This window comes from Bombina bombina, chromosome 2 (assembly GCF_027579735.1).
Source record: "Bombina bombina isolate aBomBom1 chromosome 2, aBomBom1.pri, whole genome shotgun sequence".
NCBI lineage: Eukaryota > Metazoa > Chordata > Amphibia > Anura > Bombinatoridae > Bombina > Bombina bombina.
Window position 1 is genome coordinate 18,676,580 of NC_069500.1, and position 22,593 is coordinate 18,699,172.

At 38.9% G+C, this 22,593-nt stretch overlaps 1 protein-coding gene across 1 annotated transcript in view; it reads right to left on the reverse strand.

The window, feature by feature from the left end:
* LOC128646848 (nicalin-1-like) overlaps positions 1 to 22,254 on the reverse strand; it is a 152,737-nt gene extending 130,483 nt beyond the window's left edge. Inside the window, exons 1-3 of the mRNA XM_053699649.1 lie at positions 22,113 to 22,254; positions 12,414 to 12,604; positions 10,631 to 10,775 (exon numbers count right to left, since the gene is read on the reverse strand). Of these exons, the coding sequence (XP_053555624.1) occupies positions 10,631 to 10,775; positions 12,414 to 12,604; positions 22,113 to 22,254 (478 nt within the window). The remainder of the gene's footprint in view (positions 1 to 10,630; positions 10,776 to 12,413; positions 12,605 to 22,112) is intronic.
* Between the last annotated feature and the right edge of the window lie 339 nt (positions 22,255 to 22,593).

The following is a 22,593-nucleotide window of genomic DNA, read 5'->3' on the forward strand; positions in this document are numbered from 1 at the left end:
TCGCCCTCTGTATCATGTGACAGTCATCACCCTCTGTATCATGTGACAGTCATCGCCCTCTGTATCATGTGACAGTCATCACCCTCTGTATCATGTGACAGTCATCCCCCTCTGTATCATGTGACAGTCATCGCCCTCTGTATCATGTGACAGTCATCACCCTCTGTATCATGTGACAGTCATCACCCTCTGTATCATGTGACAGTCATCGCCCTCTGTATCATGTGACAGTCATCGCCCTCTGTATCATGTGACAGTCATCACCCTCTGTATCATGTGACAGTCATCACCCTCTGTATCATGTGACAGTCATCGCCCTCTGTATCATGTGACAGTCATCACCCTCTGTATTATGTGACAGTCATCACCATCTGTATCATGTGACAGTCATCACCATCTGATTCATGTGACAGTCATCACCCTCTGTATCATGTGACTGTCATCGCCCTCTGTATCATGTGACAGTCATCACCCTCTGTATCATGTGACTGTCATCACCCTCTGTATCATGTGACTGTCATCACCCTCTGTATCATGTGACAGTCATGGCCATCTGTATCATGTGACTGTCATGGCCATCTGTATCATGTGACTGTCATCACCCTCTGTATCATGTGACTGTCATCGCCCTCTGTATCATGTGACAGTCATGGCCATCTGTATCATGTGACTGTCATGGCCATCTGTATCATGTGACTGTCATGGCCATCTGTATCATGTGACTGTCATCACCCTCTGTATCATGTGACTGTCATCGCCCTCTGTATCATGTGACAGTCATGGCCATCTGTATCATGTGACTGTCATCACCCTCTGTATCATGTGACAGTCCTCACCCTCTGTATCATGTGACAGTCATCGCCCTCTGTATCATGTGACAGTCATCGCCCTCTGTATCATGTGACAGTCATCACCCTCCGTATCATGTGACAGTCATCACCCTCTGTATCATGTGACTGTCATCACCCTCTGTATCATGTGACTGTCATCACCCTCTGTATCATGTGACTGTCATCACCCTCTGTATCATGTGACAGTCATCCCCCTCTGTATCATGTGACAGTCATCACCCTCTGTATCATGTGACAGTCATCAACATCTGTATCATGTGACAGTCATGGCCCTCTGTATCATGTGACAGTCATCACCCTCTGTATCATGTGACAGTCCTCACCCTCTGTATCATGTGACAGTCATCACCCTCTGTATCATGTGACTGTCATCTCCCTCTGTATCATGTGACAGTCATCGCCCTCTGTATCATGTGACAGTCATCACCCTCTGTATCATGTGACAGTCATCTCCCTCTGTATCATGTGACAGTCATCGCCCTCTGTATCATGTGACAGTCATCACCCTCTGTATCATGTGACAGTCCTCACCCTCTGTATCATGTGACAGTCATCTCCCTCTGTATCATGTGACAGTCATCACTATCTGTATCATGTGACAGTCATCACCCTCTGTATCATGTGACAGTCATCACCCTCTGTATCATGTGACAGTCATCACCATCTGTATCATGTGACAGCCCTAACCCTCTGTATCATGTGACAGTCCTAACCCTCTGTATCATGTGACAGTCATCGCCCTCTGTATCATGTGAGAGTTATCGCCCTCTGTATCATGTGACAGTCATCACCCTCTGTATCATGTGACAGTCATCACCCTCTGTATCATGTGACAGTCATCACCCTCTGTATCATGTGACAGTCCTCACCCTCTGTATCTTGTGACAGTCATCACCCTCTGTATCATGTGACAGTCATCGCCCTATGTATCATGTGACAGTCATCACCCTCTGTATCATGTGACAGTCATCACCCTCTGTATCATGTGACAGTCATCACCCTCTGTATCATGTGACAGTCATCACCCTATGTATCATGTGACAGTCATCACCCTCTGTATCATGTGACAGTCATCACCCTCTGTATCATGTGACTGTCATCACCCTCTGTATCATGTGACAGTCATCACCCTCTGTATCATGTGACAGTCATCACCCTCTGTATCATGTGACAGTCCTAACCCTCTGTATCATGTGACAGTCCTCACCCTCTGTATCATGTGACAGTCATCTCCCTCTGTATCATGTGACAGTCATCACCCTCTGTATCATGTGACAGTCATCACCCTCTGTATCATGTGACAGTCATCACCCTCTGTATCATGTGACAGTCATCACCCTCTGTATCATGTGACAGTCATCACCCTCTGTATCATGTGACTGTCATCACCCTCTGTATCATGTGACAGTCATCACCCTCTGTATCATGTGACAGTCCTCACCCTCTGTATCATGTGACAGTCATCACCATCTGTATCATGTGACAGTCATCACTATCAGTATCATGTGACAGCCCTAACCCTCTGTATCATGTGACAGTCCTAACCCTCTGTATCATGTGACAGTCCTAACCCTCTGTATCATGTGACAGTCATCACCCTCTGTATCATGTGACAGTCATCACCCTCTGTATCATGTGACAGTCATCACCCTCTGTATCATGTGACAGTCATCACCCTCTGTATCATGTGACAGTCCTAACCCTCTGTATCATGTGACAGTCATCGCCCTCTGTATCATGTGACAGTCATCACCCTCTGTATCATGTGACAGTCCTCACCCTCTGTATCATGTGACAGTCATCTCCCTCTGTATCATGTGACAGTCATCACCATCTGTATCATGTGACAGTCATCACCCTCTGTATCATGTGACAGTCATCACCCTCTGTATCATGTGACAGTCATCACCCTCTGTATCATGTGACAGTCATCACCCTCTGTATCATGTGACAGTCATCGCCCTCTGTATCATGTGACAGCCCTAACCCTCTGTATCATGTGACAGTCATCACCCTCTGTATCATGTGACAGTCCTAACCCTCTGTATCATGTGACAGTCATCGCCCTCTGTATCATGTGACAGTCATCACCCTCTGTATCATGTGACAGTCCTCACCCTCTGTATCATGTGACAGTCATCTCCCTCTGTATCATGTGACAGTCATCACCCTCTGTATCATGTGACAGTCATCACCCTCTGTATCATGTGACAGTCATCACCCTCTGTATCATGTGACAGTCATCACCCTCTGTATCATGTGACAGTCATCACCCTCTGTATCATGTGACAGTCATCGCCCTCTGTATCATGTGACAGTCATCACCATCTGTATCATGTGACAGCCCTAACCCTATGTATCATGTGACAGTCCTAACCCTCTGTATCATGTGACAGTCATCGCCCTCTGTATCATGTGAGAGTTATCGCCCTCTGTATCATGTGACAGTCATCACCCTCTGTATCATGTGACAGTCATCACCCTCTGTATCATGTGACAGTCATCACCCTCTGTATCATGTGACAGTCCTCACCCTCTGTATCTTGTGACAGTCCTAACTCTCTGTATCATGTGACAGTCATCACCCTCTGTATCATGTGACAGTCATGGCCCTCTGTATCATGTGACAGTCATCACCCAATCACAGGTTCATATATACGTATACGCTGAGACTTCGCACTTTCTCGGGCTATATTGTGGAAGCCCCTACACAAGGGTCACATGATAAGTAACAAGAGCAGGACTGACAGAGCCTCATCATTATTATTATTGGTTATTTGTAGAGCTCCAACAGATTCCGTAGCGCGGAAAGGAAGCGCTCAGCATAATATGCTACGTATTTATTAATCAGGGAATGGTTGGGAGGATCCTCAGACACAGTGTATGGGGTCTATTTAAGAAGCAGTGGATGCGGCCTCAGACCCACTCCGCTTCAGTTCCGGCTTAAGCGGAAGTTAAGAAGCAGCGCTTCTAAGACCGCTGCTCCTAAACTCGTCCACCACCTCTGAGGTGGCCCAATCAAATACGATCAGGCTGATTGACACCCCCTGCTAGCGGCTGATTGGCAGCGAATCTGCAGGGGGTGGTATCGCACCGGCAGTTCACAAGAAAATGGATTTTATTGAATGTAAATTGTTGTTATTGTTTATTACTCTCAGGAAAGTCACTTAGTAGAAACTGTGGCTTCTCTAGTACGTTCCATAAACCAGGCAACCATTTTAAGATTAATTTCATTGTCTATGCATCCATTTTATAATAGTTGTACAATTGTTGTAAAAAATGTTATTTTGTGAAATTTTACTGACATTTTGCTACATCTATCTAATGTCTATGGGGCACATATCCGAATCATGCCCCGTGTTTCTGGCGAGCGTGCTGCTCCATAACTCTGTCAGCCTGCTCTGAGCAGGAGCAGACGGACAGACATCGCCGTACGAGTACGATCGGGTTGATTGACACCTCCTTGCTGGCGGCCCATTGGTCGCGAGTCTGCAGGGGGCGGCGTTGCACCAGTAGCTCTTGTGAGCTGCAGGTGCAATGCTGAATACGGAGAGCGTATTGCGCTCCGTATTCAGCTAGGTCTGGCGGACATGATCCGCACTGTTGGATCAGGTCCGCCAGACTATGGTAAATAGAGGCCCATCTATCTATCTATCTATCTATTATCTATATCTATCTGTTTTCTATCTATCTCTATGTTGTTCTATCTGTCTGAATGTCTATTTATCTGTTGTTCTGTCCATTCAGTTAATCTACCATCTATCTATCTATCTATCTATCTATCTATCTATCTATCATCTATATTTCTATCTCTCTGTCTGTCTATCTATATCTATCTCTCTATCTATCTGTCTCTCTATCTATGTATCATCTATCTATCTGTCTGTCAGTCTGTCAATATCTATCTGTTGTTCTGTCTGTCTGTCCATCTATTGTTCTGTTTATCTATATCTATATTTATATATCTATCTCTAGCTATATCTATCTATCTATCTATCTATCTATTTATTATCTATATCTATCTATCTATCTATCTATCTGTTGTCTCTCTATCTCTATGTTGTTCTATCTGTCTGAATGTCTATTTATCTGTTGTTCTGTCTGACCATTCAGTTTATCTACCATCTATTATCTATCATCTATATTTCTATCTCTCTATCTGTCTATATCTATCTCTCTATTTATCTGTCTCTCTATCTATTTATCATCTATCTATCTGTCTGTCAGTCTGTCAATATCTATCTGTTGTTCTGTCTGTCTGTCCATCTATTGTTCTGTTTATCTATATCTATATTTATATATCTATCTCTAGCTATATCTATCTATCTATTTATATGTAAATATATATATATATATGTCTGTCTATCTATATCTTCTATCTATATATATATCTAAATCTGTCTGTCTATCTATCTATCTGTTTTTCTGTCTTTCTATCATTTATCTATCTTATCTAGCAAGTGTACACACTTTTTTTAGTGTTCCTAAAGAAACAATACAGATGAGGCTGCCGCTTGCAGAACAACCTTATAGATTTCTTATCGTCCTCTGAAAATTAATGCTTTCATTTTTAAGGATCATTGAGCCCAAGGGAAAGAAAATGAGAAAAACAATTTTGAGATTAGAAAAGCTAAACTGTTGCTCTGGGCACAAGTAACTGTGTGTTCTGATCAGTTTACTGCCCTTAAACCTACTCAGAAATGCACAAGAAAATATTGTGAATTACTAAAAAGCAAATGCACTATAGAAGTATATAGCACTATAGTTACTACATACAACCAACACCCCATGCTTTCATGTTTCATATTATGCTGATATTTACATTTAGGAATTAAACACTAAATAAATGTTAGATAGAAAGAGTAGATTAGTCTGAGAATAATATGTAGATAGCATCTTTAAAGTTTTATTTTTTGTTTAAATATTTACAAAATAAGTGTTAAGTTTTAGTGTCTATAAAACAATGGGAGCTGCCATGTTGTAACTTAGGTTACTTTCTCTGTTGTGGCCAATTAGAGACCGTTATAAATAGGTCACTAACGGCTAGATTTAGAGTTTTATCGGTAACGACCCGCGTAGCTAACGCTGGCTTTTTTCTGGCCGCACCTTTTAAATAACTCTGGTATTGAGAGTTCACAGAATGGCTGCGTTAGGCTCCAAAAAGGGAGCGTACAGGCATATTTAACTCCACTGCAACTCTCAATACCAGAGTTGCTTACGGACGCGGCCAGCCTCAAAAACGTGCTCGTGCACGATTCCCCCATAGAAAACAATGGGGCTGTTTGAGCTGAAAAAAAACCTAACACCTGCAAAAAAGCCGCGTTCAGCTCCTAACGCAGCCCCATTGTTGTCTATGGGGAAACACTTCCTACGTCTGCACCTAACACCCTAACATGTACCCCGAGTCTAAACACCCCTAACCTTACACTTATTAACCCCTATTCTGCCGCCCCCGCTATCGCTGACCCCTGCATATTATTTTTAACCCCTAATCTGCCGCTCCGTAAACCGCCGCTACTTACATTATCCCTATGTACCCCTAATCTGCTGCCCCTAACACCGCCGACCCCTATATTATATTTATTAACCCCTAATCTGCCCCCCACAATGTCGCCTCCACCTGCCTACACTTATTAACCCCTAATCTGCCGAGTGGACCGCACCGCTATTATAATAAAGTTATTAACCCCTAATCCGCCTCACTAACCCTATAATAAATAGTATTAACCCCTAATCTGCCCTCCCTAACAACGCCGACACCTAACTTCAAACATTAACCCCTAATCTGCCGACTGGAGCTCACCGCTATTCTAATAAATGTATTAACCCCTAAAGCTAAGTCTAACCCTAACACTAACACCCCCCTAAGTTAAATATAATTTAAATCTAATGAAATTAATTAACTCTTATTAAATAAATTATTCCTATTTAAAGCTAAATACTTACCTGTAAAATAAATCCTAATATAGCTACAATATAAATTATATTTATATTATAGCTATTTTAGGATTTATATTTATTTTACAGGTAACTTTGTATTTATTTTAACCAGGTACAATAGCTAAAATAGTTAAAATAATTACAAAATTACCTGTAAAATAAATCCTAACCTAAGTTACAATTAAACCTAACACTACACTATCAATAAATTAATTAAATAAAATACCTACAATTACCTACAATTAAACCTAACACTACACTATCAATAAATTAATTAAATACAATATCTACAAATAAATACAATGAAATAAACTAACTAAAGTACAAAAAATAAAAAAGAACTAAGTTACAAAAAATAAAAAAATATTTACAAACATCAGAAAAATATTACAACAATTTTAAACTAATTACACCTACTCTAAGCCCCCTAATAAAATAACAAAGACCCCCAAAATAAAAAAATGCCCTACCCTATTCTAAATTACTAAAGTTCAAAGCTCTTTTACCTTACCAGCCCTGAACAGGGCCCTTTGCGGGGCATGCCCCAAAGAATTCAGCTCTTTTGCCTGTAAAAAAAACACATACAATACCCCCCCCAACATTACAACCCACCACCCACATACCCCTAATCTAACCCAAACCTTATCTTCACCATACCAGGTTCACCGATCGATCCAGAAGAGCTCCTCCGATGTCCTGATCCAAGCCCAAGCGGGGGGCTGAAGATGTCCATGATCCGGCTGAAGTCATCATCCAAGCGGGAGCTGAAGAGGTCCATGATCCGGCTGAAGTCATCATCCAAGCGGGAGCTGAAGAGGTCCATGATCCGGCTGAAGTCTTCTATCAACGGCATCTTCAATCTTCTTTCTTCCGGATCCATCTTGCAGACCTCCGATGCAGAACATCCTGCTGGCCCGACGGACTACCGACGAATGAAGGCTCCTTTAAGGGATGTCATCCAAGATGGCGTCCCTCGAATTCCGATTGGCTGATAGGATTCTATCAGCCAATCGGAATTAAGGTAGGAAAATTCTGATTGGCTGATGGAATCAGCCAATCAGAATCAAGTTCAATCCGATTGGCTGATCCGATCAGCCAATCAGATTGAGCTCGCATTCTATTGGCTGTTCCGATCAGCCAATAGAATGCGAGCTCAATCTGATTGGCTGATCGGATCAGCCAATTGGATTGAACTTGATTCTGATTGGCTGATTCCATCAGCCAATCAGAATTTTCCTACCTTAATTCCGATTGGCTGATAGAATCCTATCAGCCAATCGGAATTCGAGGGACGCCATCTTGGATGACGTCCCTTAAAGGAGCCTTCATTCGTCGGTAGTCCGTCGGGCCAGCAGGATGTTCCGCGTCGGAGGTCTGCAAGATGGATCCGGAAGAAAGAAGATTGAAGATGCCGTTGATAGAAGACTTCAGCCGGATCATGGACCTCTTCAGCTCCCGCTTGGATGATGACTTCAGCCAGATCATGGACCTCTTCAGCTCCCGCTTGGATGATGACTTCAGCCGGATCATGGACATCTTCAGCCCCCGCTTGGGCTTGGATCAGGACATCGGAGGAGCTCTTCTGGATCGATCTGTGAACCTGGTATGGTGAAGATAAGGTAGGAAGATCTTCAGGGGCTTAGTGTTAGGTTTATTTAAGGGGGGTTTGGGTTAGATTAGGGGTATGTGGGTGGTGGGTTGTAATGTCGGAGGGGTATAGTATGTGTTTTTTTTTACAGGCAAAAGAGCTGAATTCTTTGGGGCATGCCCTGCAAAGGGCCCTGTTCAGGGCTGGTAAGGTAAAAGAGCTTTGAACTTTAGTAATTTAGAATAGGGTAGGGCATTTTTTTATTTTGGGGGTCTTTGTTATTTTATTAGGGGGCTTAGAGTAGGTGTAATTAGTTTAAAATTGTAATATTTTTCTGATGTTTGTAAATATTTTTTTATTTTTTGTAACTTAGTTCTTTTTTATTTTTTGTACTTTAGTTAGTTTATTTCATTGTATTTATTTGTAGATATTGTATTTAATTAATTTATTGATAGTGTAATGTTAGGTTTAATTGTAGGTAATTGTAGGTATTTTATTTAATTAATTTATTGATAGTGTAGTGTTAGGTTTAATTGTAACTTAGGTTAGGATTTATTTTACAGGTAATTTTGTAATTATTTTAACTATTTTAGCTATTAAATAGTTCTTAACTATTTAATAGCTATTGTACCTGGTTAAAATAAATACAAAGTTACCTGCAAAATAAATATAAATCCTAAAATAGCTATAATATAAATATAATTTATATTGTAGCTATATTAGGATTTATTTTACAGGTAAGTATTTAGCTTTAAATAGGAATAATTTATTTAATAAGAGTTAATTAATTTTGTTAGATTTAAATTATATTTAACTTAGGGGGGTGATAGTGTTAGGGTTAGACTTAGCTTTAGGGGTTAATACATTTATTAGAATAGCGGTGAGCTCCAGTCGGCAGATTAGGGGTTAATGTTTGAAGTTAGGTGTCGGCGATGTTAGGGAGGGCAGATTAGGGGTTAATACTATTTATTATAGGGTTAGTGAGGCGGATTAGGGGTTAATAACTTTATTATAATAGCGGTGCGGTCCGCTCGGCAGATTAGGGGTTAATAAGTGTAGGCAGGTGGAGGCGACGTTGTTGGGGGCAGATTTGGGGTTAATAAATATAATATAGGGATCGGCGGTGTTAGGGGCAGCAGATTAGGGGTACATAAGGATAACGTAAGTAGCGGCGCTTTGCGGTCGGCAGATTAGGGGTTAATTATTGTAGGTAGCTGGCGGCGACGTTGTAGGGGGTAGGTTAGGGGTTAATAAATATAATACAGGGGTCGGCGGTGTTAGGGGCAGCAGATTAGGGGTACATAAGGATAACGTAGGTGGCGGTCGGCAGATTAGGGGTTAAAAAAAATTAATCGAGTGGCGGCGATGTGGGGGGACCTCGGTTTAGGGGTACATAGGTAGTTTATGGGTGTTAGTGTACTTTAGAGCACAGTAGTTAAGAGCTTTATAAACCGGTGTTAGCCCAGAAAGCTCTTAACTACTGACTTTTTTCTGCGGCTGGAGTTTTGTCGTTAGATTTCTAACGCTCACTTCAGACACGACTCTAAATACCGGAGTTAGAAAGATCCCATTGAAAAGATAGGATACGCAATTGACGTAAGGGGATCTGCGGTATGGAAAAGTCGCAGCTGAAAAGTGAGAGTTAGACCCTTTCCTGACTGACTCCAAATACCGGCGGTAGCCTAAAACCAGCGTTAGGAGCCTCTAACGCGGGTTTTCACGGCTACCGCCAAACTCTAAATCTAGGCCTAAATTTGTGCAACCAATGTGTGGAATATAAGAGTGTCCTGCAGTTCTACTTCTAACAGTAACTGAAAAGCTCACAGTTTTCATAATGAAATTTTATGGGGAAAAGGGACAAAATAAATAATGAACGTATATTGCAAAGTAAATATATATATATATATATATAATCATTTGATATTACCATCTCAAAGTGTTTAATGTTCTTCTAATGATATCAATCACATAAACCTTTTGGGTTCAATATACACCAGGAAAAGACTTTTGGAGAAGCAGACTACAGTCACGCATATAATAGTATAACCACCATGATTGTGCACAAAAGTCTGAATTGGGGTGGAATTTTTATTACAGTATAATATATCAATTTGATTGTCTCTCTCACATAATAAGACCTGGATTGTTTTACTGAAGTCTCCCAGAGTAGCCATCAGCCTGAGCACCATCCCACCAATAGATTGCTCTTCCCTAGTATAAACTTAAACTATGGACAACCTAAAGACCTCACCTTCCAAGGCTGAAGAAGACCTCAGTGACTGGGAAACCGCTTTGCTCTCATGGTAGATGTCTAGAACCTCAGTATCTTCCAGAGCGAAGTAGATTGGAAGGAAAGTTTCATTCCACATCAGCTCCATCTCTCGCTCCATAAAACTCTAAATGCAACACAGTTCCAGTTAGACACCAACTCTATAGAGTGAAGGGTTAAACTTAAGACACTAATGTTTGGTCAATATTATTTCCCATGTCTGATAATCAGAGTGAGGTTTGTGAAATGTCACATTTGTTTACAATGACACATTGATTAAAGTGAGTTTGTACCTGGAAGTCTCACTAAATATTTGCAAATGCACTAAAAAATAAAACACAGATAGCAGAATTTAAAAAATAAAATAAAAAAAATGAAACCTGAAAAGCAATTAAAATTTATCATATATGCATTGCAGCACATTGTGAATGAAATCTACGGCCCATTGAAACTATCTGTATACTAAACTCATATTCAGGCTAACATTTACACCAGGAAGGAAAGTGCATTAAAGTGAAAGTAAATCCTAGCGTTTGGGAAACGCTAGGATTTACAAGTGGAGCAAATAAAGGGGACTTTCAGTCATGAAGCATAAAATAGTGCCTCAGTCTGCCCACGGCAGAACGCTATTTTGCTGTGAGGTAATCTTAGCCAATAGCGTGCTAGCTACCCGGCATAATGCCAGCTGGCCCGCACGGCTATTGGCTAAGAGGTAGAAACGTCACCTCACAGCAAAATAGATTTCTGCTGCGGGCGGCCTGAGGAGCTTAGTGCGGGCGAACGCTTCAGACAAATAAAGGAACTTTCAGCATGAAATATTTTATACTGTAAGTCCCCTTTATTTATTCCACTGGTAAATTCTGTTTCACTAATGCTAGGAATTACTATCACTTTAAGGGGTGGAGATCACAAACAAGAGTTATAACTACTATAATATGAGTGTAAGTCATTGCCCCTAAGTTACCACATGAACCAGTGCTTGATGGGTATTTTTTGGCTGAGGCGTTAAGCAGTTCCTATCTGACATAATTATAGAAGCACTCCTAGAAAAGAAGCTAAGGAGTAGCAAAGATAGACATTATTCTGCAGGAACATGTATAGAAAAAAGAGTGGCTTAGTATTATAACACAGAGAACTATAACACAACTCTACAGAGATTACTAGAAAAGAGACATTATAGGAAGGAGCTAAAGCCTAAAAAGATAAATAACTGAAAGTATAGAAATAGCAAGAGTACCCCAATATAGTACAGTTTAAAATGATGCGTAACTTATGTGTACAACAAGTGTCTGTCTGCTACTGCACGTTGCCTTTGATGTTACTTTGTTTGGGGATATTTTTTTTACCCCCCTCCCCCAACAAAAAATTGTGTCTTAAGACCGCTGCTTCTTAACTCCTGTCTCCGACTTGTGCAGAAACCGCTGCATACAGCGCCATACGGAGCTTGATAAATCAGCTCCATGATCTTGGTCTTTATGAAACTGAGTTTAGAGAACGGTTTGTATGTTGAGATGTATAGCGCATAATTATCTGACATTTATTGTAAGTAGATAAAACAGACGCTCCAAATCATTAGCATCATGCGTGAAATAGACAACACTGGTGAAGATCTACAGAAACAAACACAACTGTAGACCGGTGGTTATATATTACACATTATTTGTATAAAAGCATTGGCTAAACTGAGAAACAACAGGGATATTAGTACAGATGTAAAAATTACACATATAACTGGGGTGCACAGGGAATTGCTTGACTCCATTACCTGCTCTGGACCCTGCAACACTGCAGAGATGTTGAGAGGAACCAATATGAGCACAGCACCCACTGACTGGCTGATGACCTGGTGCCAGCTGTCCGCAGAGAAGTCTCCCAGCCTCATTATAACACAGCGGCAGGTCAGTAGACCGGCCTCCAGGGTTCTGCTCTCTGCATGCACAAAAGAGCTTCTACAACCTGTGGAGGAGAAAAACAAACAAATGACATATACAGGCAGCGATTTTGTCCTACATGTGTCTGCACCTGAGGAGAGCTATAGGTGTTAGTGTGTTCAGTTGTCTCAAGGCAAGGCCATGCAGCTGCATAACTACAGGGTCTCAGTTGAGACATGGCCTGGCTGTTAGGGGGCTTGCCCATCTACCCCTACAGAACCATGGTAGGTTCCACCTTCCCCTGCAGTGTACATGCAATAAGAAATGTCTGAGGAGAGCATTAGGGGACGGATAAAATCAACTTTATTGATAGCACAAATTATAGGGAGGAGGTGGAGGACAGAACCCAACAGAGAAGTTAATGGCTTGACTGACGGCAAACACTGGAGCCCAATAACAGGGGATTTAGCAACACACCTGCTCATCTAAAGGGCTGATATAAGCAGATGCTGCTGCCCAGTGTGATATACATATCTATATATAATCAGAGCTGTGACAGTGTGATATACGTATGTATATATAATCAGAGCTGTGACAGTGTGATATACATATGTATATATAATCAGAGCTGTGACAGTGTGACATACATATGTATATATAATCAGAGCTGTGACAGTGTGACATACATATGTATATATAATCAGAGCTGTGATAGTGTGATATACATATGTATATATAATCAGAGCTGTGACAGTGTGATATACATATGTATATATAATCAGAGCTGTGACAGTGTGACATACATATGTATATATAATCAGAGCTGTGACAGTGTGACATACATATGTATATATAATCAGAGCTGTGACAGTGTGATATACATATGTATATATAATCAGAGCTGTGACAGTGTGACATACATATGTATATATAATCAGAGCTGTGACAGTGTGATATACATATGTATATATAATCAGAGCTGTGACAGTGTGATATACATATGTATATATAATCAGAGCTGTGACAGTGTGACATACATATGTATATATAATCAGAGCTGTGACAGTGTGACATACATATGTATATATAATCAGAGCTGTGACAGTGTGACATACATATGTATATACAATCAGAGCTGTGACAGTGTGACATACATATGTATATATAATCAGAGCTGTGAGTCCTGTGACAGTGTGACATACATATGTATATACAATCAGAGCTGTGACAGTGTGACATACATATGTATATATAATCAGAGCTGTGACAGTGTGATATACATATGTATATATAATCAGAGCTGTGACAGTGTGACATACATATGTATATATAATCAGAGCTGTGACAGTGTGACATACATATGTATATATAATCAGAGCTGTGATAGTGTGATATACATATGTATATATAATCAGAGCTGTGACAGTGTGATATACATATGTATATATAATCAGAGCTGTGACAGTGTGACATACATATGTATATATAATCAGAGCTGTGACAGTGTGACATACATATGTATATATAATCAGAGCTGTGACAGTGTGATATACATATGTATATATAATCAGAGCTGTGACAGTGTGACATACATATGTATATATAATCAGAGCTGTGAAAGTGTGACATACATATGTATATATAATCAGAGCTGTGACAGTGTGACATACATATGTATATACAATCAGAGCTGTGACAGTGTGACATACATATGTATATATAATCAGAGCTGTGACAGTGTGACATACATATGTATATACAATCAGAGCTGTGAGTCCTGTGACATACATATGTATATATAATCAGAGCTGTGACAGTGTGACATACATATGTATATATAATCAGAGCTGTGACAGTGTGACATACATATGTATATATAATCAGAGCTGTGACAGTGTGACATACATATGTATATACAATCAGAGCTGTGAGTCCTGTGACAGTGTGACATACATATGTATATACAATCAGAGCTGTGACAGTGTGACATACATATGTATATATAATCAGAGCTGTGACAGTGTGACATACATATGTATATACAATCAGAGCTGTGACAGTGTGACATACATATGTATATATAATCAGAGCTGTGAGTCCTGTGACAGTGTGACATACATATGTATATACAATCAGAGCTGTGACAGTGTGACATACATATGTATATATAATCAGAGCTGTGACAGTGTGACATGCATATGTATATATAATCAGAGCTGTGACAGTGTGACATTCATATGTATATACAATCAGAGCTGTGACAGTGTGACATACATATGTATATATAATCAGAGCTGTGACAGTGTGACATACATATGTATATACAATCAGAGCTGTGACAGTGTGACATACATATGTATATATAATCAGAGCTGTGACAGTGTGACATACATATGTATATATAATCAGAGCTGTGACAGTGTGATATACATATGTATATATAATCAGAGCTGTGACAGTGTGACATACATATGTATATATAATCAGAGCTGTGACAGTGTGACATACATATGTATATACAATCAGAGCTGTGAGTCCTGTGACAGTGTGACATACATATGTATATACAATCAGAGCTGTGACAGTGTGACATACATATGTATATATAATCAGAGCTGTGACAGTGTGACATACATATGTATATACACTCAGAGCTGTGACAGTGTGACATACATATGTATATATAATCAGAGCTGTGAGTCCTGTGACAGTGTGACATACATATGTATATACAATCAGAGCTGTGACAGTGTGACATACATATGTATATATAATCAGAGCTGTGACAGTGTGACATACATATGTATATACAATCAGAGCTGTGACAGTGTGACATACATATGTATATATAATCAGAGCTGTGACAGTGTGACATACATATGTATATACAATCAGAGCTGTGACAGTGTGACATACATATGTATATATAATCAGAGCTGTGACAGTGTGGTATACATATGTATATATAATCAGAGCTGTGACAGTGTGATATACATATGTATATATAATCAGAGCTGTGACAGTGTGACATACATATGTATATATAATCAGAGCTGTGACAGTGTGGTATACATATGTATATATAATCAGAGCTGTGACAGTGTGACATACATATGTATATACAATCAGAGCTGTGACAGTGTGACATACATATGTATATATAATCAGAGCTGTGACAGTGTGGTATACATATGTATATACAATCAGAGCTGTGACAGTGTGACATACATATGTATATATAATCAGAGCTGTGACAGTGTGGTATACATATGTATATACAATCAGAGCTGTGACAGTGTGACATTATATCAGGTCTGTTCTCATGATCACAATGTAAAATGATGCAAATTTGTTCTTAGGTGATTACTCAAACTAATGGATCTGCAACAAATATGCATTTATCAAATCTAATACTTAATGTGGTTCTGTAACAGTAAAAACACTAAAATGTAATAGGAATACTTTATTAGATTTACTGTATTTTATCCGTTACTGTACTAGATTTACTGTATTTTATCCGTTACTGTATTAGATTTACTGTATTTTATCCGTTACTGTACTAGATTTACTGTATTTTATCCGTTACTGTATTAGATTTACTGTATTTTATCCGTTACTGTATTAGATTTAATGTATTTTATCCGTTACTGTATTAGATTTACTGTATTTTATCCGTTACTGTACTAGATTTACTGTATTTTATTTTTTATACTAGAATTACTGTATTTTCTTAATCAGATAATAAAAAAGATGGGTATATTCAATATTATCATTTTTATATCTAATCAGACCTCATTTACAAAACACTGGTATAGAAGGGGTTCTCAAAAATGGGGGGCTCCCCAAACATATTCCCCTGGGGAGAGACCACCACACTGTTTTGGTTAGGAAAAGGTGACTGAGAGGAAGATTCCTGTGAGAGCCACATGAGAGTACAGGAAACGTGTGCTGGGTAATATCCTGACCCTGTAACAATACAGTGAGAACATTCTCTGCAGTCACTAAAGCACAACAGATTATATCTTTCTGCCACCTACAAAAGGGAAATGAAAGTCATTTATAAAGATAAAAACGTACATGAGTCAGTGAAATTCCAGGTGAACATGATGATGTGCATTGTGCATATATTATTGTATAGGAAGCAATAAACCATATTACAGTAGGTTTGTTTCTAACCAAGATTTGTAATGTTTTTCATGTCTCAGAGCTACTCAGATACATCTCTCTTGAAAATAGCCTTGAGAATTTTTATTTTATCCCCTTTGCTGTGGTAACTCTGTATTTATCATACATTAACTGTGTAGCAGGTTACAGGGTTACAGATTTAGCGTTTCCAGGGTGTGTTCCAGTCTCTCCAGTGGTAAATTTATAAATAAACATGTATATGCACATAAGGGTTACGGCCAGGAGTGGGAGTGTTGCTATAAGATAGAAGGGGTTTAGACTTACCTTTTAAGACCAGTACAGGAAGTCCAAGCCCTCTTCATGCTTGTTCCTTTAAGTTTTCCACCCTTCCCTCCCTGTATTCTGTAAGTGGCAATCGTTAGTCTGAACCATCCCTTTGGTGGTCTTTCAGTAGTGAGGAGTTTGAGGTATGATGAGGGTTATGCGACCCATTTCTATGTCCATGTTTCAACTCCCCAGCTATTTAATATGCTGTGCGCCTAGTTGACCCTGGTCCTACTGGTTTGGAGTGGTGGGTTAACACTCTACGGCTGGTGGTTGGTTCGGGACAGTGGTGCAGGATGTGAGGAGTAGAATGACAGCTAATTTTAAGGCAGGGGTGAAGTCCTCAGATGCACATCTGGGGGGTCCCCTGCTCGTGTGCCAGGAAGCCGAGAACTCCCTAAGACATCTTAGCATTGTAGCTGCACTCCACTTATCTCCTACATCCCTGGTACGCCCCCTGGGTCCATGTTGTTTGTGCTGTTTCGTTGAGTTTCTTGTGTTTCCACAATAAACGTGACCTGTAGGTTTTCAACCACTTGAAGTTGTGTTGTATTAGTTAGAGGTTACAAGGTTTATATTGAACGTTAAGATTATGTACATAGTTAAAGTTATTGGTTATATTCCCACAGCGGAATATATGGCATTTAATCCCTTATGTCAATCTCTCCTTTTGTAGAACAAAGTTTAACTATAACTAGAATCTGTCTGCACTGACAGAGCTGATCATGCTGGCGTGTTTTTCAACATATTGGTAAAACTATCATCCAGTCAGAAGCAGTTTTGAGTTCTGCGCTGAACCAGGAAAATCCGACAACTTTGTAAACGGCCACAAGGTGTTATTTTTATCAACAGCCATATTAAAGGGATATGAAAGCCAAAAATGTTGTTTTGGGATTCAGACAGAACAAACCATTTTAAGTTTCAAATTTAGATACCTAGGTAGACATCTAGATCACTATATGGCAGGAAATAGTGCTGCCATCTAGTGCTCTTGCAAATGGATAACATTCTTGCAAAACTGCTGCCATATTAGTGCTCCAGACATGTGCACGCTACTGAGCTTACCTCTCTGCTTTTCAACAAAAGATACAGAGAGAACAATATATATTTTCATAATAGAAGTACGTTAGAAAGTTGCTTAAAATAACTGCTCTATCTGAATCATGAAATAAAAATGTTGGGTTTAATGTCCCTTTAACAGAAAAAATCCAGCTCTAAATCCCCACCAGTGGACAATAATATGTAATTATATAGAAGGAGCCGGCGCGATTTGAGAGGGAGAGTAGCGCAGTAAATATATCATCAGCACGGCATAAAGTAGCGCAGTAAATATATCATCAGCACGGCATAAAGTAGCGCAGTAAATATATCATCAGCACGGCATAAAGTAGCACAGTAAATATATCATCAGCATGGCATAAAGTAGCGCAGTAAATATATCATCAGCACGGCATAAAGTAGCGCAGTAAATATATCATCAGCACGGCATAAAGTAGCGCAGTAAATATATCATCAGCACGGCATAAAGTAGCGCAGTAAATATATCATCAGCACGGCATAAAGTAGCACAGTAAATATATCATCAGCACGGCATAAAGTAGCGCAGTAAATATATCATCAGCACGGCATAAAGTAGCACAGTAAATATATCATCAGCACTGGATAAAGTAGCACAGTAAATATATAATCAGCACTGCATAAAGTAGCACAGTAAATATATAATCAGCACTGCATAAAGTAGCACAGTAAATATATCATCAGCACTGCATAGAGTAGTACAGTAAATATATAATCAGCGCTGCATAAAGTAGCACAGTAAATATATAATCAACACTGCATAAAGTAGCACAGTAAATATATCATCAGCACTGCATAGAGTAGAGCAATAAATATATCATCAGCACTGCATAAAGTAGCACAGTAAATATATCATTAGCACTGCATAGAGTAGCTCAGTAAATATATCATCAGCACTGCATAGAGTAGAGCAATAAATATATCATTAGCACTGCATAAAGTAGCACAGTAAATATATCATTAGCACTGCATAGAGTAGCTCAGTAAATATATCATCAGCACTGCATAGAGTAGAGCAATAAATATATCATCAGCACTGCATAAAGTAGCACAGTAAATATATCATCAGCACTGCATAGAGTAGAGCAATAAATATATCATCAGCACTGCATAAAGTAGCACAGTAAATATATCATTAGCACTGCATAGAGTAGCTCAGTAAATATATCATCAGCACTGCATAGAGTAGAGCAATAAATATATCATTAGCACTGCATAAAGTAGCACAGTAAATATATCATTAGTACTGCATAGAGTAGCGCAGTAAATATTTCATCAGCACTGCATAAAGTAGCACAGTAAATATATCATCAGCACTGCATAGAGTAGCGCAATAAATATATCATTAGCACTGCATAGAGTAGCGCAGTAAATATATCATCAGCACTGCATAGAGTAGCGCAGTAAATATATCATCAGCCCTGCATAGAGTAGAGCAATAAATATATAATTAGCACTGCATAAAGTAGCACAGTAAATATATAATTAGCACTGCATAGAGTAGCTCAGTAAATATATCATCAGCACTGCATAGAGTAGAGCAATAAATATATCATTAGCACTGCATAAAGTAGCACAGTAAATATATCATTAGCACTGCATAGAGTAGCGCAGTAAATATATCATCAGCACTGCATAGAGTAGCGCAGTAAATATATCATCAGCACCGCATAGAGTAGCGCAGTAAATATATCAGCAGCATTGCATAGAGTAGCTCAGTAAATATATCATTAGCACTGCATAAAGTAGCACAGTAAATATATCATTAGCACTGCATAGAGTAGCTCAGTAAATATATCATCAGCACTGCATAGAGTAGCGCAGTAAATATATCATCAGCACCGCATAGAGTAGCGCAGTAAATATATCATCAGCATTGCATAGAGTAGCGCAGTAAATATAAATGCAGTGTCAACAAAGTTACAGCAATAACCATGCTATATAAATAGAGAAAGCATGAAAGTCAGCATATATGTTTGGATAGAGTAATATAATGATCCATACAACCACACCCTGCTTCTCACAGACCCCCGTGAGAAAGTGCATGCGGGGTATAGTCTGGGCAGGTAATCTATTGGGATCTAAGTTGTTGGACTAAAAACTCTATGCAAAACAGCAAGAATACAGCCCAAGGTATTAAGTTGCACATATAGCCAGCTTTTAAACATACGGTAAGAAACGTTATAGATAGAAAGAGTCCAGTGGACATCTGAAACAGGTTCCTTGTGTAAAGTGTTCCAATACAAGCACTAAGTGAAGCACTTAACGTTCTCCTTATTCCCGTGAAGCAATATGTGAGTCTCCAACATTAGAGATGATACCTCAACAGGCATTTAATGGCTGCAGACTGAGAGCTGTATTCGTTTGTATTATAATACTGTGTGTTAGTAGGTTCAGGTGTCACATAAATACTGCACCTTCCTTTTAGAGTGGTCGCTGCTGAAACAGGAATCCATCATCACCGATATCCATATCGATATTCACCGGGCTTCATGCTTTTACTAAATTCTAGTATGTGGAAGGATAGACCAAGCGCTTCGGGCAATACTTAAGTCGCTCTGCACATAGGTGCTCTAGCTCACCGGAGGGGAAACTAACATAAAATGTGTAGTGAAGAGCGCCAACAGATATGATAAGAGTAATTTATGTTGTATATATAATCAAATATCCATAACAACTATGGATATGGTAGCAATGAAATCATAGAAAATACAACACAATGCAATAGACAATGCTAATATCAATATAAAACAAGCAATAAGGGGCACCTTAGAAATAAAGATAAAAATACTTGATAGTCTCTGATCCCTGTCGTTCAGTAAGAAAAAGGCAAAATCATAACACAATAATATCCAAGAGTTACAGTGTTGTGGAGCTTCGTGAAGAATCCAAACCAAAAAATACAAACACAATAAAAACAGTATAAGATGGTGATCCTAAAAATGTGTCAAAAAAGTGTGAAAAAATGGCAAAAAAAATCCAAAAATTGGTGAAAAATAAAAATGTAGAAAAAATAGTGGTATAAATTGTGATATAAAAATATATGTTATAAAAGTATATAAGGAATATGAAGAAATCCAAAAAAAAGAGGTGTAGTGGTCTGATCTTCTCTATGATGTGATGAATCTTCTAGTGTGTAGAATCAAAATTATTCTCTAATACCTGTGAAAATATACCAACATAGTGCAATATTGCTAATAAACAGATACATTGAATTAAAATGAGGCTTACCAATACTGTCGACGCGTTTCGGCCCTAGATCATAGGCCTTTATCAAGACTAGTTGTTTATTAGCATTATTGCACTATGTCTTTCTAGACTCCTTTTCATGCGCAAAACAAATTCAGACTTGCAGTTCAGAAAGCTTGCTATTGCTACTTTTTATTTATGATCCATTTATTCTCTTCTTTGGTTTTATTTGTGTGACTACAACATATACAGTCTTTTCTGCCGCATTTAAAAAATCCTTTTATTGGAGGGGTTTTGCTTTGTTCTTTGTTCTTTTTAATATTGTTGGTGCAAGGGTGTTTTTTATGCATTTGTTCTTTCTATATATAACTTTTGGTGGTTCTGTTAATATGTGCTCCAGTATAGGGTCTTTTTGTAATATCCCCCAATGTCTTTTTAGAATTTTCTCAGTCTGTTTGGCTCCACTATTGTAGGTGGTGATAAATCTGGTGTTAGTGTCTTGTTGTTTGTTTTTATACTCACTATGTTTTTTATTTAAAAGACCATTTCTGTCAGTACTTTTTACCTTCTCATATGCCTCACTGACTGTAGTTTCAGAATATAGTTTATTTTTAAATTTGGTTTTTAGAGAAACTGCTGCTTTTTCAAAGTCTTCATCTTTGCTACAATTTCGCTTGGGTGGTGGCAGCTGGCCGCATGAAGGTAGCCATTAGTGTCAGTCAGTTTAGTATAGTTTTTGGTGTGTATCTCGTTGTTTTCACAAAAGATAGTGACATCTAGAAAATCAAGAGATTGGTCTCCCCAAGTTTTCGTGAACGAGAGATTCATGTTATTTAAATTTAAATGGTCAGTGAATATATTAAACTCCTGTTCTTCACCTTCCCATATAAGGATGATATCGTCAATGAATCTTTTCCAGAATTTAATTTTACTTAAATGAGGGTTGTTGTTAAACACATATTCTTCTTCAAATTTCCCCATGTAGAGGTTGGCGGAATTTGGGATAAATTTGGTCCCCATTGCGGTTCCCCATTTTTGGAGAAACATTTTGTTATCAAAGGAAAAGTAGTTTTTACCTAGAATGAATTTAATTGCATTACCAATGAACTCAATTGTGTTTGATTCATTTAATTACTCTTTTCCAGAAAAAAGCGTAAACTAGCAATACCTTTCTCATGTGGGATTGCAGTGTAGAGTGAGGTGACAGCCAAAGATGCAAAATGGTAGTTTTCTTTCCAAAATTGATTGTCAATAAAGGACAATAAATGGGGAGTGTCACGTAGGTAAGAATTTAATTTCAGCACTATGGGTCCTAAAAAATTATCTATATATTCGGATAAATGGCTTGTTAGACTATTT